Below are 18,608 nucleotides of genomic sequence, written 5' to 3' on the forward strand. Positions count from 1 at the left end.
AACTCACAAAGTATTGTCAACAAAGTCCCTACCCTCCATGCATGGCTCATGTATAACAAACCTGACATACTATCTATTTCAGAAACATGGTTATAACCATCTATAAAAGATTCTGAAATTACTCCACCTAGCTATTCAATCATTCGAAAAGACAGGACCCAGAAAAAAGGTGGTGGAGTTGCTCTCCTATATTCTTCTTCCTTGCTAGTTACCCCCTATAACAAACCTACTCCAAAATTTAACAATGCTGAAGTACTCCTCACTCTCCTACAAGTTAACAAGCACAAACACATCTGTCTAGCATCCCTTTATATCCCCCCAGGGGATAATACTTCCACACTTGAAAGCATCCTCTCATGGCTCTCTAACAATATCAGCAATGAAACCATAATCTTAGGGGACGTAAATATCAACTGGGCCGCCATCAAGTCTTCAAACAACCATCTTAACATCAACCTATTTAAGTTTTCCCAGCTAATCAATACTATTACACACCCATCAACAAACCCCTCTTGTGGCACCATCCTTGACTGGATTCTAGTGTCACATCCCCACTATTTCTCTGACAGTGGTACCCTTCCCGACCCTCTTAGTGATCACTTGCCTACTTTCACTCGCCGTCTCCCTTGCATCTCTTACCGCACCCATAATTTCATCACTACCCGCAATGACAAAAATTTTAACCCATCAACCTTCATATATTCTCTAAAAGCAGTTAATTGGAACAATCTAAAGACACTACCTTTAGAAGACGCAGTTGCTCACTTCAACTTTACCTTCTTAGAAATACTTGATTCACAAGCCCCTATAAGAACAAAAAGAATAAAAACAAACTCTGCCCCCTGGTTAACCAAAACCACACTATCAACCATGCGCCTTAGAGACAAAGCCTGGAGACTCTATCTGAGAAATAAGACCCCAGAACAACATATTGCTTACAAAACCCTTCGAAATAAAGTAAAAAAGCTCACAATCTCTGATAGACAAAAATACTTCTTTACACTCCAAAACAACAATAAAACTAACCCTCAAAAATTCTGGAAGGGGATCTCCACCCTCCTAAACCCCAGCAAACCACACACCCCAACCCCAGACCCAAATAGCCCAGACCTAGATCTAGCCACACAGTTCAACTCATTTTTCATCGATTCTATTAGCAAACTTACATCCTCCTTCACACACCCCTCCTCATTACCTAATACACCCCCAATCTCTCCTGCAAACAACCCTCCCAGCATCACCACTTTCACCACATTCTCATCTTCTCACTGTCTATCTCCCACCTCTTCCACTACTCTAACCCCCTCTTCACCCTTATCTTCCTCAAGTTCTCTCTCTCCCAACATTTCTCTATTCTCATTTAAACCTATCCCCACTTCCACCATAAAGAAACTCCTTCAGAAATTGAAGCCAGGTACCAATGCTCCTGACAACATTCCCTCTTATTTCCTAAGTATAGCCATGAAGCAATTGCCTATCCCATCAGCATTCTAATCAACCGCTCCATCCGTGAATGCACAGTGCCCCTACTATGGAAGCAAGCCTTCATCATCCCCCTCCATAAAGGAGGCAACAATTGCAATGTCAATAACTTCCGTCCTATTGCTATCCTCTCCCCTATATCTAAACTCCTGGAAAAGTGTGTCCAGCTTCAACTCCTACCACATCTCTTAGATAACAACCTTTTAACCCCTACACAACACGGATTCAGGCCAAATCATAGCACTATGACAGCCCTCCTGTCCTTTCTTGAGACTGTTAATAGAGCACGCGATTCCGGCCACATTGTTTCCACCTTACTACTAGACCTCTCCAAGGCCTTCGATACTATTTCACATAGCCTGCTCCTATCCAAACTCTCAGAACTTAACCTCTCTCCCTCCTCCATAAATTGGTTCTCCAGTTATTTATCAAACAGATACCAAGCCGTAATATGGAAGAAGGCCACTTCCTCTTTCCTTAGTACCCCCACTGGAGTTCCCCAAGGATCTATTCTTGGTCCCCTCCTCTTTAATATATTTATAAATGACTTCCACAAATCCATACCATTTGCAAACATCATCCAATATGCAGACGATTCTACAATTATCTGCTCTGCCACCTCCCCCTCTCTGCTCCAAAAACTCACTCAAGAAGCTTTCTCAATTACTGAGCATTGGATGAATTTAAACCACTTGGCACTCAATGCCTCCAAAACAAAACTAATGGTATTTACCCCCTCCAAATCTACTTCTTTTGACATAAACTCTTTCTCAATTACCAGCCAAAACAACTCACCCTTGGAACTGGTATCTGAAACTAAGCTACTAGGTGTTCTAATTGACAATCAACTTAAATTCAACTCCCATCTACAACTAAATATTAAGAAAACTCATCAAAAACTAGGTATGCTCTACCGTCAAAATCAGTATCTTACTAGCTCCTCCAAAACCACTCTCACTTCCTCCTTTCTCATTCCCTCTCTTCTCTACGGGGCTCCATTACTGACTAATCTTCAGACCTCTCTAAAAAGCCAGCTTTCCTCCTGCTATAACAAAATTGCCAAATTCGCTAATAGCCATAGGTCCTCCACCCACCACTGTTCCTCTTTCCAAAAACTAAATTGGCTCGAACTACCCAATCATCTTACCTATATACAGCTGACTTTAGCTCATAAGCTCATTTTCAACCCCTCTCTTTGTCCCTCTCTGTCTTCTGCCTTCAAAATGCACCTACCAAATAGAGTCTTAAGGTCCAACAATCAAAACCTACTTGAAGTCCATAAACCATCTTATCCCCCAGGTAAACACTTACTATCCTCTAACCTTTCCCGTCTCTGGAACTCACTCCTACCACCCATCCGTACCACCTCTAATCACTACATATTCAAAAAATCTCTCCATTCACATCTCAGGTCCCAATGGGATTGTTCTTGCTCCCACCCCTCATAAATATATGGCATCTTACCTCCTTTATGCTTTGAGACTCAACTTCACCTAACAAAGCTTGTTTCCCTTCAGAATAAATACTAGGTAATGTAATGTTGTGTTCCTTCTCCAACACAACTCTGCTATGTAATTCACCTTACTGTCTCAGCTCACATACTTCGCATTAATCTTCATTTATTGTATTGTTTTGAATGCTTCTTGAATTTTTGAGCTAAATGTTTTATCCACTACTTGTATAATTTAATTATATTTAGCAATCTTGTGTATGTAACTAAGTTTAGTCTGTTCTGGAGCTTTTCTCCCCAGGACTCCATTGAAAACGGGTTCTTTTGGCCCAATGGACTATCCTGGTAAACCAACTGCAAATAAATAAATAAATAAAATAAATAAGGTGGAGGTGTAACCATCTTCAGTAAATCCAAATACACCTCGAGACTTGTAAAACAATACAACTCTCTTGAGCTAGTCCAGGTCCAGATAACTAAAAGTAAAATACCCAACCACATTATCGCTAGCTACAGGTCCCCCACCATGAACCAGGGGAAGCACAATGCCTTCTTGGACTTGTTAGGGTCACTCAGTATACAGCCAAACAATTTGGTCATGGGAGATTTCAACTATCCTTCCATGGAATGGGTGATTTACATGAGCACAAACATGACTGCTCAGAGGTTCCTGGACTTTGTTAATTCAAATGCCCTAGAACAGTTGATCGATAGCCCCAAAAGGGCCTCAAATGTCCTAGACTTAGTGCTCACCAACATGGGGGGGACACTGTACTACCCCTTGTGTATTGCCCTCCCTGTTAAAATCAGACCATAAATCTGTCTCATTTGAAGTAAAGATCAGACCTGACACCTCCACACTACAGAAAAAAACTGAACAGATTTCTCCAAAGCAAACTATAGCCTACTAAGTGATGGCATAAAAAGTTTCAAAGTCCCTGCTAACACAGCCAACAATGTTTCCTATGCAGAAGAGTACATTAATGCCCTTTATAGCCACTTAAACAAAGGTATTGACTTGGCTGTACTGGACAGGACAAAAAACAGGTCCTCCCATAAAAACAAGCCACCCTGGTGGACTGTTAGTATAAATAATTTATACAATAAAAGAAAGAAACTGATATCTAAAAACAAGGGGGAACTTAGTCAACAGAGGAAGAATACCCTCTGCAACTTGAACAAACAAATCAGATATCTAGTAAAATTTTCTAAGGCCAGTTACAAGACTAAATTAGCATCCCTTGTTAAAGACAATCATAAGGCTTTCTTTAGCTACATATGTAACATAAAAGGGAATGCCCAGCTGTGTGCCAAACAGACAGTGAGCAATACTACTTACAAAAAAAATGGAGGAAATTGCCAACCTGCTAACTGACAGATTTGGCAATAACTTCATCCTCCGTGTCCCCACCAGCCAAACCCCAAAGCATTCCTGACACCAGTCCTCTACCAATCATCTCCAAAGAGCAGGTCATACAAGCACTCTTCAAGGCCAAAAACACGGCCACTATGGGACTAGATCACATCCCATGCTGCTTACTAAATCTAAAACAAGACCTAGCAGAACCACCTGGCACTACCTTTAACCATAGCCTGAGCACTGACTTTGTTCCAGCAGAGTGGAGAATAGCAACAATAACAGTAATCCCCTTGCACAAAGTTGGTCTATCAACTGACCCTGAGAACTATCGACTCATAAGCCTAACCAGACTTATCTGCAATGCTATGGAAAGAATCATCATGGACCTTACCAACAAAGGCAACCTTCATACTTTCAACCTGATCCAGTTTGGTTTTGTTGAGGGTAGATCCTGCTTATTAAACCTGGTGGACTTCTTTGAGAATGTCACCAAGCCCTGGATGAGGGCAAAGCAGTACATACCTATTACCTTGATTTAGCCAAGGCTTTTAACACAATCCCCCACTTGGAGATCATTGAGAAGCTCTCCCACCTGGGGATTAACTCATACATCACTAGATGGGTAGCCAACTGTCTCACTGACAGAACGCATACTGTCAAAGTTGGGGAGTCCACTTCCACCAGTAGACCAGCTAACAGTGGGGTACCACAAGGATTGGTGCTGGGCCCTCTACTGTTTGGAATCTATTTCTCTGAAGTCCAAGCAAAAGTAGATGGCCTGTGGCTCACCAAGTTTGCAGATGACTGTAAACTGGGCACATTCATAGAGTCTCCCAATGATGTTAACATATTAGAGAAAGGGCTGACGCAGACAAATGATTGGTGCCAAATTCATGGACTAAAACTTAATGTAAAAAATGCCTCATTATCCCTTTTGGCAAAGAAGTAGCCCCTGCAAATTATGATACTGATAGCACCCATCTAAGCTCAAAACCAGTTGTGTGAGACCTGAGAACGCAGGTTGATAGCAATCTAAACTTTGATCACCATGTGTCTGTAGTGTTAAGGAAAGCCTTCTACATTGTGCATGTCATAAATAAAGGCATTGCATCCAACACTGAGGTGGTTATAACTTTGCTGTACAGACCACTAATTGAGTATAATGCTCCCTTCTGTATGTACCTCACCAGACACCTGCAGCAGCTGGACAGACCACAAAGGTTTTTCACCAAGACAATTCAGGGCCTTCCAAAACATGACCTACATGGAAAGACTGAAAGCCCTGTCACTGTACTCTGTATCACACAGGCTGTTGAAAGGTGACCTGTGCCTACCCTACAGAGCAGTCTCTGACAATGCCCTAATGAAAACGCCGCACATCTGCAAATCTAATAGGACAAGAGTTGCTCACTCCAGGGATCTCAAACTGCCTGTGACATCAACATGACATGATGAAGAGACAGACATGTCACCCAGAGATTGCAGATCCTCTGGAACATGCTCCCGTTTCACGTGAAGTTGAGCTCCTCAATGACCCTTTTGAAGTGGAACCTAGACAATTGGATGGGTGATGTAAATTCACACCAGGGATGGCAGCTATATCCCTCATGGACAGGGGAAGCAGGTGCTGATCATATAAGCACTCAGCTAACAATGACCATCTAACTATTGCCAATTTGGGTATGGGGCTGTTTACATGGCTAGGCTTGTAAAGGTCCTAGGGCCATTAGCCTAGTAACCTCCTACAAACCTATGAAATTATGAACCTATGAACCTATTGTTTATTCTGACTGATAAAGTATATAGTTAAAAATTAAAAAAATAAAAATAAAAAATGCAAACAGTTACATTAATAATGTATGTTTTGTTCTATTATATAAAGTGAATAAATGAAGCAGCATAATCTCTGTGCATACCTTCTTTGTTATTTATTACCATTATAAATATGCTTACAGAATTTCCTGACTCTGTAATGCATTTTCATTTTATTTTTATAACTTGTTTTTTTTTAATGATCCCATGCTACTTGTCCAATGGGAATCAGCTACTTTTTAGTAGCTGTTACCCAAGTGATCTACTTTCTTGTTAATTTGATTTAGGTTACCCCATGAGTGGCATAATAAACCTGATTGGAAGAGGTTCAGTTCACTGAAGCTACATAGAAGGCAGAGCAAGGATTGGAGATACAAGTGACTCTGGAGTAGTATTATGAAGATAGCTCTGATGGTGGGAGCTTTTTCCTCTTTTAAATATCCTCACCAAGATATATGTGCAGTGATCCTACTTTTCATGTGTGCACATCCAGATACATGCAAATTATGTCTTTCTGTGTCTCTACAATCCTTGGTTTCCATCAAGGGACATGCATACAGCAGTATCTCCTAATTCCTCTTTCATCATAGCAATGCAGGTCTAGAGCTAATATCACCTATCTTCCCAGCTGATCTTTTTTTGACCATGGGCACTTGTATAACACTGGCTCATAGATGGAATAGTCAGATACCCTTTCACTGTACTAATACACTAGTGACTTACAATTTCTTTAGATAACAGTCATTTGCTGTTAACAGTTAAGTGTGGGTGTGTATGTATGCACTATTCCATGAAGTACAACTGTCCATGGCAAAATGCTCTTTCCTTCCATCTTTAGTCGACCCCCCCCCCCCACCAATTACAATACAATTTGATCAGTTGGGTTGTTATTTATAACAGTGGTGGGAATGAAAGACTGCAGCTATTGACCACATAACAGAGAGAATAACTGATTGATTAACTGATTGATTTGAATTTGTTGACTGGATAAGTGCACAGGTAAAGTGATACTTTTCAGGCATGACGCAGGCCTTGTGTAAGATAACATAACAAGGAGTAGGCAGGAAAAGAACAAGCAGTAACATTTACAAAAAAGTGCTGTTTAGTCTGTACATGCACAAGCTCATTAAAGACGTAGGCATCATAGTAGCAGTAAATAGTCGATAGCATAAAAAGTAACACAATTAGAAATCAAGTAAAACAGCAGATGTTATATACTTAGACGATGAGCTAAAATGCAGTACATTCAGGTGTCACCAGCTATTTAAATAAATGAAGATGAGGAAAATAAGCGAAAAACAAGTAAAGTTTAATTATCAGCAATACCAATGTGCATGTGAAATGTTAGCCTTAGTGAGTGGAAGGATGCTAAATTAATATGTGAAGCACTGCAGTCAAGCAAGATCTGGAGAAGGTTTCTCACAATCCTGTAATGGAGGGCATGGGCTTTCAGGAGGATATATTTGCTATTTCTCACTTTTTATGAGAGAGTATGCAACACAGTCAATAAAGACATCTTTAGAATGAGTTTGGAAGCTAAGTGACACATTGTTTATCTGGGTTCGATAGGCAACTTCTTACCTTGTAGAAACATGAAATAAAATTGTGAAAAACAGTCCAACAATGGATAGTCCACATCCAATTTTTGAGATAATATCCAAGGGATCTGCATAGCGATAGTTATATTTAAAGTTCTGAAAAAAAAAAGTTCATATAATTAATCTCATCCTTCATAACTGAGCTTTGCTCAGGGGAAAAGTACTGTGATTTAAGTAACTCAGACTGCAGAACATGAATTTAAGACCAGACCTTATTACCACTATATTATACAGTAGAATTTTCTTCTACACAGATATTAATTTCATCTGTTCACTTGGGAGTATGACAACATACAAAGCAATTAACTAGCTGTAATTCATGTCTAAATTTTAAAATGGATATACACAGCATCTACATTCAGAGTAAGATGAGTTCTAACAAGGTGTGGTCAAGAGAAGTGTTAAAGCATTTTTTATACACTGTACAATGCTAAAGGCTTAGCAGAATACCTTTATCTGGCTGTGATTTTCTCTTGCAGAGTAATCTAATTAAGGTAGACAACAATGAGAAAGTTAATGTTTTACAGTACTTGTCCCACCATAATTCACCTAAGATCTGATATGACGTTGCTACAACAGCAGAATAGCATAAAGACACTTAAAATACAAACAGAGGTAAATAAATAAATAAATAAACTACACAGTTTAAATGTCACATTCCAGATAAGCCCATGCTGCTACTTGGGTTATTGGGCATGCTATCTGTTCATGGCTCACAGCTGTTGCTGGCCTTTGTGTTTGCTACTCCTAGGAGCTGATAGTACATCCACAGTTCCTTGCATGCTGAGTAGGTCACCTGTATACATAGCCTGTTGTTCCTATGTGTGGCTTTTATGGCATCTCACTGATTCCTTGAACTTTATTGGTGTGTAGCTGGCAACATGTGAAACTGTTGCTCATGCTTGCAACAGTTAGGACTTTTGCCACTATAGACAAAATGATATATTTACACTGTGTTTGGATTGTATTGAGGACATGGTGTCACATACAATTCATTACACAACACAGATACTGCTAATACTGGCATGCTTTTCTGGCTTCAGCCATCAACTATCCTTGTACTGTGTATATGTACATCTGTTCTGTACCCTGCCATGACAAGCATTCAATGTGAAAGGACATTGGGTTCTCAGTTCATGGCATGTACAGTATGTTTTTAGATTACTGCTGCTACCAACATTGCAGATGATGCAGTAGTTTATTTGTTTGCCCTGTATAGATTTAGTGATGCCTCTTGTAGTAAGGTACATATCATTTAATGGACATAACCCATGATATGACTGCAATAAACTACTGCTATCATTTAAGGAGCTGCAGAATGGCTAACATTGCTGACGCAGCTTTGAGTGACCTTGCAGTGTTCGAATGTCCCATTGCCCTGTAATGTACCACTGATGTAATTCTTTCCATAACTTATATGTTCTTCTTTGCTGCTATGTAACATAATGTGAAAGAGTACTTGTTGCTAAAGGCATTGTTGATGCATCAGTGACCTGTTGTGCCGTAGTTTCATTGGCCCCATGTTTTGGCTACTGACTATAACACAGAATTTGCAAATGTGTTACCCTGCTGCATCATGACACGATTCTGAAGCACTGGGATATTTGCCTTTGCATATAAAGGGATGTGCATATGTTGTTCTTCTATCATATTACTGGGTTATATTTAGGGAATACTTGACAGACTAGCCCAGAAGGTTAAGGTTATGAGCTGCTTATATGTTCCATCCTCTGTCATTTATTTGGTTCCTCGAGTCTCTCTCTTTCTGCAAATTATGTGACTGAGCATGTAAGTATGCTAGAGAGTTAACTTAAAACTTTGTCAGTCTTCCAGGATCTTCCTATATTTGTATGGTTTCAGAAAAACGTTCTTTTATGGAAATAAACCAAAAGGAACAGGATGGAGAGATCATAATAAACAAATGATTCATAAGAATATACAGGTAAACAAATTAGTTGTGAATTTATGTAGGTGTGCCTTTGAGATTGAATTAATGCTACCTAGCAAATGTTGATTTTAAAATCTAATTTAAAATCGGTGATAGATGTAATCAGGTAGTTCATAAAGTCATCTAGTATGTCCTCTAAAGTTTCTTTAATTATTAAGTGTTCATTTTTTTATATAATTGTGCTTTCTTCTACTATTTGTTAATTTTAATACATTTTTCTCAACATGTATCCTATATGAACATTGTATTGTTTGCACTTTGTATTCTTACATGTTTTTTCTAATATGATAACATTTTAATATATGGAGCTTTACTCCCTGGGCCTCTGGTGAAGATAGGCGATTTTTAGGCCCAGTCGGACACTCCCGGTAAACAAATGAAAATAAATAAATAAATAGCCCTTGCATTATATTCTTTGCTTAATCTCTCTAAGCATTTGTATAATTAGCCATGCCAGTGGTGTACAGGGATAAATATCTGACTACAACCCAAGCAACCTACGTTTGACAAGTATCTCAGGTGACTAATGGAGTGGCAGGGAGAGATGGACTTGTCCATCCTGGGGGGAAGGCGGTATGTGGGCATCTTTAGACAACAATCCCTGATGGAGGTTAGGGACATTGTCCGAGGCAGTGTGGTCAGGAGAAGTGAGGCTTGGCTAAGCTACTGCAGAAGTGGGGAGATACTCCATGTATCCCCCTGGATAGAAGCTCAGATGTGCCTAGCCCCATAGTCTGTGATCCATGACAGGCCCCAGCAGATCACCAGAATAGTCTGGGAGGCATGGAGGAGCTGGTAGATCTAGCATGGATGAGGAAATAAGTCTGGTAACTATGAAGGAAGGGCTGGGGGAAGCTTTTGTATAACTGCTTTTCTTTCCCAGGCTAGGCAAGACTCCAACATTTTTTTAATTTTTCCCTGGGATTCCTGATCAGCCCATCTGTCCCACAGTGACAGTCAGCTGACAGGAAGTGGAACAGTTTGCTGGACCTCTAAAATGGCCAACCCTTTCCCTTAGCAGATCAACCCCTCCTGGCTGCTGTTATGAACTAAACTATGGCTGCCTCCTGAGGAGAAATGTGCCTCAGCATGCTGAATCCACCTTGGTATTAGTCAGGTAGGAAAAAAAATTACATAGTATTATCCCTCCAAATCATTATTCTACCACAATTAATGCTGCACCTAATTTTTGTTAAAATTCAAATACAGCTTTCTTACTGTTGTTCCTTTGGGTATATCATTTATACTTCTCTTAGAGTGTGTCCTCCACAGGCTCGAACTCCAGAGGGTGTAACACCTGTACACCCGCTAGGTATAACTTCCTTCCTGCTCCAAGGATGGGTAAGCTGGTAATGACTGCTCATTCCCATTCTCCCATACAAGCTCCAACAAGCACCTGGACTGCTAATTGAAATTGAGTTGCCTGCACTACAGTTGGGGCTTTATCCATTTTTGCGACTGGGCCATTCTGACTCTTTCACCTTCTTTTACACAAGATAGGCTTCTAGTGCATCTATCACAGTATTGTCTACATTTTTGCTACTTTTCTTTTGTGAAATTTTGAAACCTGCACTCTCTTTTCTGATACCAGTTGATTAAAAGACATTGGCAGTTTCAATCTCAGCTTTGCCATCAGTAGTTAGTAAGGAGATAAATGTCTTGCAAAGGCATATTTCAGTGGTTTAACAATGTAAAACATACATGCAAACATACATACATATATACAAATATTTCAAGAATGGGCATTAATGCCCTTCTAGCCTGCCAATATATGAAATTAGTTGTTCCCACAAACGTATCTAGACTAATGCTTGCTTTAATGTAGTTTGGTAGTCTGTTTCATGCATCAGCTGCTCTCTCAGGGAACCAATTAATACACTTCTCATTCAAATAGAATCTTCTACATAGGTTGTCTGATGATTCTCTACTACTTTTTGAAAACCACAAACATTCCTAGAAATAATTGTCTCTAAAAATCCTATATACCTGAATACAATCTCCTCTTAAATATCTATTAGGAGACACTGTACAAGGTCAGATATTTTAGTCTTTCATAATAACTTAAATTTTACATCCATGGATGCTCTTGGTATATTTCCACTGTATTCTTATAAGGTTTCCATATTGTTATTCCATGCTTAAGTTTGGGTCTAATGTAACTGACAAACAATGACGTCATCATTTCTGATTTCCTAGACTTTATAAATCATTTTAGCAACTTACAGTTCTATAACTATCATTAACCAATTGGTCGATATGATTAGAAAAACTCAAACCTGGATCTACCCATATACCGAAGTATTTAAATGAATCTAGAGTTTCAATCACTGTGTGCTGTATTAAATACTCACATTTCAAGTTATGTCTCCTAAATCGCACATGCTTAGTTTTTTATGTATTTATCACCATATTATTCTCCTGTGCTCAAATGGTCAATTTAGTTAAGTTCTTTTGCAGACATACCTTATCTGTAACACATGTAATCAGTTTACCCAATTTCAGGTGATCTGCATATAGACTGTATATCACCTCAGATGAAAAAGACAGACCTGAAAGATAAAACCTAAACAAATATGGGCCTAGGATAGAGGCCTGAGGACACCCTGACTGTACCAAGTATTTCACCTGTCCAATTGCTGTATGATACTTGCTAGGTCCTATGCAAGATGAGTATCTATGGAATCTGCTGCATAACATTTTTTGCAGCTATTTCACACATTTCACTTGCCCATTTGACTGCGGATATCTTGGACGTTAAGTTATATGCTGAATCTTAGATTTTTTGAAAAATGCATTTGAATGCTTGAATGACAAATTATAAACTGCTCTGATGTTACTTTACTAGGTACTCAATCCTTCACAAATATTGGCTTTAGCACATTTGCTATAGGAGAGGTTGCCAGATCTTCTAATAGAACAACTATTGAATGCTTCAAAAATAGTCAACACATAGGAGAAATCTGTGACTGTTACACCAAAAAAGTCACCGCCTTAGCTTGAATAATGTCAGAAGTTAAAGCGGTATTGTTTCCTTTTTCTGGTTTTGATTTCTCTGCATGTCACACAGCAGAACATTGCACTAATTATTCTATCACTGCTGTCATGTTAGGCCAATACATGATATTTCTAGCTCTTTCTTTGCATTTCATTTTGATATTCTCAAATGAGATTCATGTATTTTCAAAAGCATTTGGTTCTTCATCTGTAATGGAATTCTGACAACTTTAAACTGTGGATCCTGAATTTGCAGCAATTTATCTCTGAAGATTTAAGTATAGCATGGTTGAATTAATGGATGCTAATGCTTCACATTCTCTGGACACCCAGACAGTACAGCTTTTCTCTTAGCAACTATATTTCTTCATCTTCTCTGGTAGTTGTTTTACATTCTTGTAATTTCCAAAGAGCCACTGGAACTTCTACAACAACCCACAGAGCTTTTAAATCTTCCTTACATTCGTCTAAATAAGTTCTCTGTAACATGTCAGTAGTATACATCAGTCTACCTGGTTTGTACTGTAATTCAATATAACATTTCTGAAGTACATCAACAATATTCTTTGCAATCTTGCAGAGGTTTTATGCAATGATTTTCTAAAAATGTTTTTGCAAAAAGCATATGATCTATCTGTACTTTAGTATACCTCACACATAACTATAACATTACTGACAACCAAAAGCTATGCCAAGCATATCATTGTTAATCTGTGCAAACCTTTTTGTTTCATCTGTCAAGGTTGTTGACATGTGCATGTACACACACACGCACACACACACACACACACACACACACACACACACACACACACACACACACACACACACACACACACACACACACACACACACACTTGAAGTCTGCTGCCTCCTTAAGTAAATTCATTTATCAAAAAGTTTAAACTGAATTATTGAGGTTTATGTATAAGTGATACAAAATGTAATTATTTATTTTTGAATTAAAAAAATACTCATTTAAATCTAAATCATATAATAGGGGACCAGGTTGCAACTATTATTTAGGGATTTCACTATGTGAAAATATTAATACAACTTTAATTACAAACTATAAAAATATATTAACTACCTTAAAATCATTAACAGAAAAATGGAACAGATTATACCTAAAATTCGAGGATAGATTATAATTAATAAAGATGATACTACTTCTGAAAATAAACTACATTGTGCAAGCTATCCCTATGATAACAAACAAAAAGATTTTAAGTGACATTAACAAAATCTTATTAAACTTTCTATGGTTTCCAAAATGAAATAGGATAGCCTTCTCTCATCACATTAGACCCTGGGAACTGGGAGGAATCAGCTTTATGGATTTAGAAGCATACATCAAAGCCTCAATTTTTAAAATAATTATTAATTGGATAGACCCCAACTTTTCTTCTGCATGGAAATCACTCCATACTATCATTTTTCTAAATGAAAATAAATTAGCAAAAAATCTCCTATTAAACAATCAAACTAATGAAACCTACTAATTTAAATTATGTAAACTACATTTACAATTTATTTAGATATTTCATAAATTCTAATATAGACATAAAATTATGGTGGGAATTACTAATACCCTTTAGAATTACAAAAAGCTTCCCTAACAAAATTCATAAAAGTATATTTAACAATTGGGAGTCAAAAAATTTCACTTGTTGGAAACATTGTACAGAGTTTGTTAGTTCTAGATATTCAAGAAATAAAAAACATACTTGATATTCCAAACACAGATTGGTTTATACTTCAAAGTATTTTATCTTATGCTCAAGAATTATGCAGCGTAATTAACTCCTCTTCCTGTAAATCTGAACCTAAAGTAATATTTTGTATACAGGAAATGATATATAACAATTTTAACTTGACAAATTTAACATCAAAACTATACAAAATTTTAATAAATTATAAAGTTAATCCTAAACAAAATTTCTAGAATTTTATCACTAAGGGACATACAATTAATCTAGCAATTGAAAGTAAAATTAAATTGTTGTACTCTAATAAATTAACTTCTTATTTACAAGTCTGCATAGAGCTTTTTATACTCCTAATAAGATAACTAAAATAAATTCTTCTAGAAATACTACATGCTGTAGATGTTCTTTAAGTTGTTATGCTGATTGGAATCACATAATTTATTATTGCAACAAAATCAAAAACTATTGGGAGGAGATTAGAAATTCTCTTCAAGGTATATTTACAGATAGATTTATATTAACTAAGTCTTTGATGTTCTTGAATGTTATTGAAACAAATGAAATGTGTAAAAGTAACTTGTATCCCCTTTGGACTATACTAGCAGTTGCTAGAAAGTGTATTACTAGAACATGAAAATCCTCCTCAGAACCAAATATTGAAGAATTTTTGATTTTACTGAAAGAAACAGCATTACTGGAAATAAAAGTCAAGGAAACAAGATTTTTTTCCTAAAAAACGGACTAACAACCCTTGGAAGAAAATTCTTACTCTTACTGAAACACTAAAATCTACCACAATCTCTCTGACCTAGAAGAGAAAGAATTAGAAATGTTTATTAATGCGTATCTTTCTCCTTTCAATTGTTCTTCCTTTCATTTAGACCAAATGTATATATTGTACATAGCTTGTTATAATAATTATTCATTAGATAAATGTATTGTATTTATTGTTTTGTGTTTTTCGGCTTTTCCTGCTTAGGGGTCACCACAGCGGAACTCCGGCCAGCTAATGATTGGTAGTGGATTTTTACGTACCGGGTTACCAGCCCTGATGCACAACCTTCAACGAAGGCACACCCCATTCATGTATGCCTCCACACAGAAGATGCTCTAGCTGAGAATCGAACAGGACAATGTCTTGCTATGAGGCGACAATGCTACCGCAGCACCACCACCGCAGTAAATTTATTGTATTTATTATTTTTGAAAATTAATAAAAATTGTTTGAGCAAAAAAAAGTTTAAACTGCTAAATATTACAATTAAAAAAATATTCAATACAGTTTTGGGTATACTGTAATTTGAATGTATCACTTATTAGCCAATAATGGAGGAAATGGAGTGTTGTTGTTGCGTCTTTCGGCTTTTCCCAGTTAGGGGTCGCCACAGCAGAACTCGGTCCGCTAATGATTGGTAGTTGACTTTTACGTGCCGAGTTACCAGCCCTGAAGCACAACCTTCAATGAAGGTACGCCCATTCACGCATGTCTGCATGCAGAAGACGCTCTAGCTGAGAATCGAACCGGACAGCATCTTACTGTGAGGCGACAACGCTACCGCAGCACCACCACCGCGGATTGTGTGTGATGGAAATGGAGTATTATGAAGAAAAAATCAAGCCTTGAATCACTGAGGCACTGCCATGATCCTTTGTGACCCTGTGACCAGAGAAGCTAAATTGTCAAGGCTGAATGTGGTGGAAGTCACAGATAATCTGGGATCTATATAAACTGTGTTGTAGACCTTGAAATGACTGTTTCAAGTGTATATAAAGTAAATGGCTCTGGTTACAAAATATTTTTATCGAATCAACAGAGACAGATGATACCTATTAAACAGCAGATGCATGAGGACTGGGATAAGCTACTGAAGATCATTAATTGAACAAATTGAACAATATTTGATTTAAATGGTGGGCAGTTAATACAGTTAAATTTAAGAGTATAGGGAGTTAATTGGGGATAGCACTGATGAAACATTTGCAATTTTCAGACTTGGAGCTCAAACATGGGAAGTCTGGGCAGATGTTAGAATTTTTAAAATGATTTATAAATTATGGTAACCAGATAAAAAACAATATTGGTAGCAGAGAGACCTACATTAGTAGAATATGAGTACTATGAAGTTACATTGAACAAAGGACGCAATTACAAGAAACTGAAACTTAAACTGTTTCTTGCTGTTTTGAAAGTGTTCTCAGTTGGAAATATGCTGATGCTTGATAGTCCAGTTAACATAATTGGTAAGGTACAAAAACACACTTTAATACTATCACAGTTACAGGTGAGCAAAATGACAAACAGATAGTTGAATAGAGAGATGTTGATATTGATTGACATATAGAGAATTAATGTGAGAAAAGATCAAGGCTGAGTAAGACATATTTGTTTAAACACAAAAGACTATAAGGAGAGAGTTGACATGTAAGCTGGAATAAGTCTCCATTTTATCCTAGTTCTGTTTGAGTCTTAAAGGTAATGGTGTTAGATATGTTAGAGAGAAACAGATGCCTGAGAAATGAGTATTACGATTTGTCTTCTCCTGCTGGTTATTCTGATGGGTCACGGTGGGCTAAAATGACATCTGGTCAAAACTGGGCATGATACGGACTGATAACAGCAAAAATAAATGATGCTAAGACTACAGGAAAGGAGGTGGAATACCCACAGAAATGAATGAAGAATGATATGCATTAAATGTACAGGCTGTGTTAATTGGGCTTTATAGACCATAAATACAGTAAAGTAGTATGCATTTAAAAATTAGTGTGATTAAATGGAAAGAAAATGTGTTCTCATCTCCTGATGGGTGAATGTGGTAATGTTTTGGTTGTAAGGACAAGTGAGGACATAAAACAGACAAGGCGTGAATCTGTATGGTATTAAACTGCGTATGAAGAAGCAGTATATAAAATGGTTCTGCCTTCTGGGCGAAACTTTAAAATGAAGAGAAAAAAGTATATAATAAATTACACCATGCATTTATACTTAGTGCTATAACCATCTATAAGGTGTGGCCCCTTCACTGTAACCACCAGTGGGAATAATATCACAAATAACGGTCCCTATATTATTTCTTGATTTTTTGGTACAGCTACTGCATTAGCTGCTGTCCAGTGTAGGAGATACAAGTTATCATCAACATAACTAATCCATACTTTCTTTGTTGCCATTCTCAGAACCACCCAGTTTTCAGGCATTGTACACATACAGCACCGTACTGGTAGGAAATTGGTCTTTATATACATTATATGTTCAAGCCATCACAACTTGCACTTTTTTAGCTTATATACTGTAGAAAGTTGATTGCATGTTGCTCAAGTGTTGCCATTTCTTCATTATCTTTTAAACTCATATTTAGAATTGCTTTCAATTAGTGTACTTGAAATGATTTCAGCTTTTGGATGCTAGATTTCGGGACAGAATATGTCCCTGTGCCATAAAGCAGAAATGATTTCATGGCAGATTGATATTCAAATGTTTGTTTGTATGATGATGTGTTGTGTTGTTTCCATGAGCATTTTTAAGTTTTTGAAAGCTATGGTGGCTGTGCTTATGTGACTTGAGATGCCAGTGTCACCATTAGGTTTATGATAGACCAACATATTTAAAGTGTTTGCTTATTCTATCAACTTACGAACCAAAAGCCGGCAATGGACTGGTATAAGGCAATAAAGGCAAACGCAGCTCCACAGTAGTTCACTTTATTGTAGACAAACAAAACGGTCATCCACTAAATGTAAACACCACAACTGTTGTTAAGCGCTTTCATCTGCCGATTGCAGACTTCATCAGAACACATTGTAATAACACAGCCTGAATAATTTAAACAGATTTTGGCGCCAAAACCATTTTAACTTCTTAAAGTCACAACACTCTCTTAACTGTTATGATTTCCTGAGTGCTGAAATGATCTATTCATAAATAACTCTATTGTAAACATATTTATACTCAAAGTACTACATACAAATTAATGGTACTGCAATAAATAATTTATAATAAAATCCAATTACTTAATAATTAATAAATACATAAATAAATATATATCAGATGCAATAAAATAGATGTAAATAAGCTAAATAAAAATCTGAGCTAAAAACTAACAGCTTTAAATTATATGTGTATATAAAACATGTATGCTAAATGCAAGAATAAATATGTAACCATAATATATGATGGAAATAAATCTATCTAAAAAAGTATATCAAAATATTATAATATCATTATTATTAAATATTGAGGAAAGGTTTGATTATG

General features: G+C 37.2%; 1 protein-coding gene across 1 annotated transcript in view; it reads right to left on the minus strand.

Moving 5' to 3' along the window:
- The window catches only part of ADGRG7 (adhesion G protein-coupled receptor G7), a 974,993-nt gene that overhangs the window by 363,178 nt on the left and 593,207 nt on the right, over positions 1 to 18,608 (minus strand). Inside the window, exon 11 of the mRNA XM_044071646.1 lies at positions 7,686 to 7,798. Coding sequence (XP_043927581.1) covers positions 7,686 to 7,798 — 113 coding nt within the window. The remainder of the gene's footprint in view (positions 1 to 7,685; positions 7,799 to 18,608) is intronic.

This window comes from Protopterus annectens, chromosome 5.part0 (assembly GCF_019279795.1).
Source record: "Protopterus annectens isolate FY-2018-M chromosome 5.part0, PAN1.0, whole genome shotgun sequence".
NCBI classification, from domain to species: Eukaryota; Metazoa; Chordata; order Ceratodontiformes; family Protopteridae; genus Protopterus; species Protopterus annectens.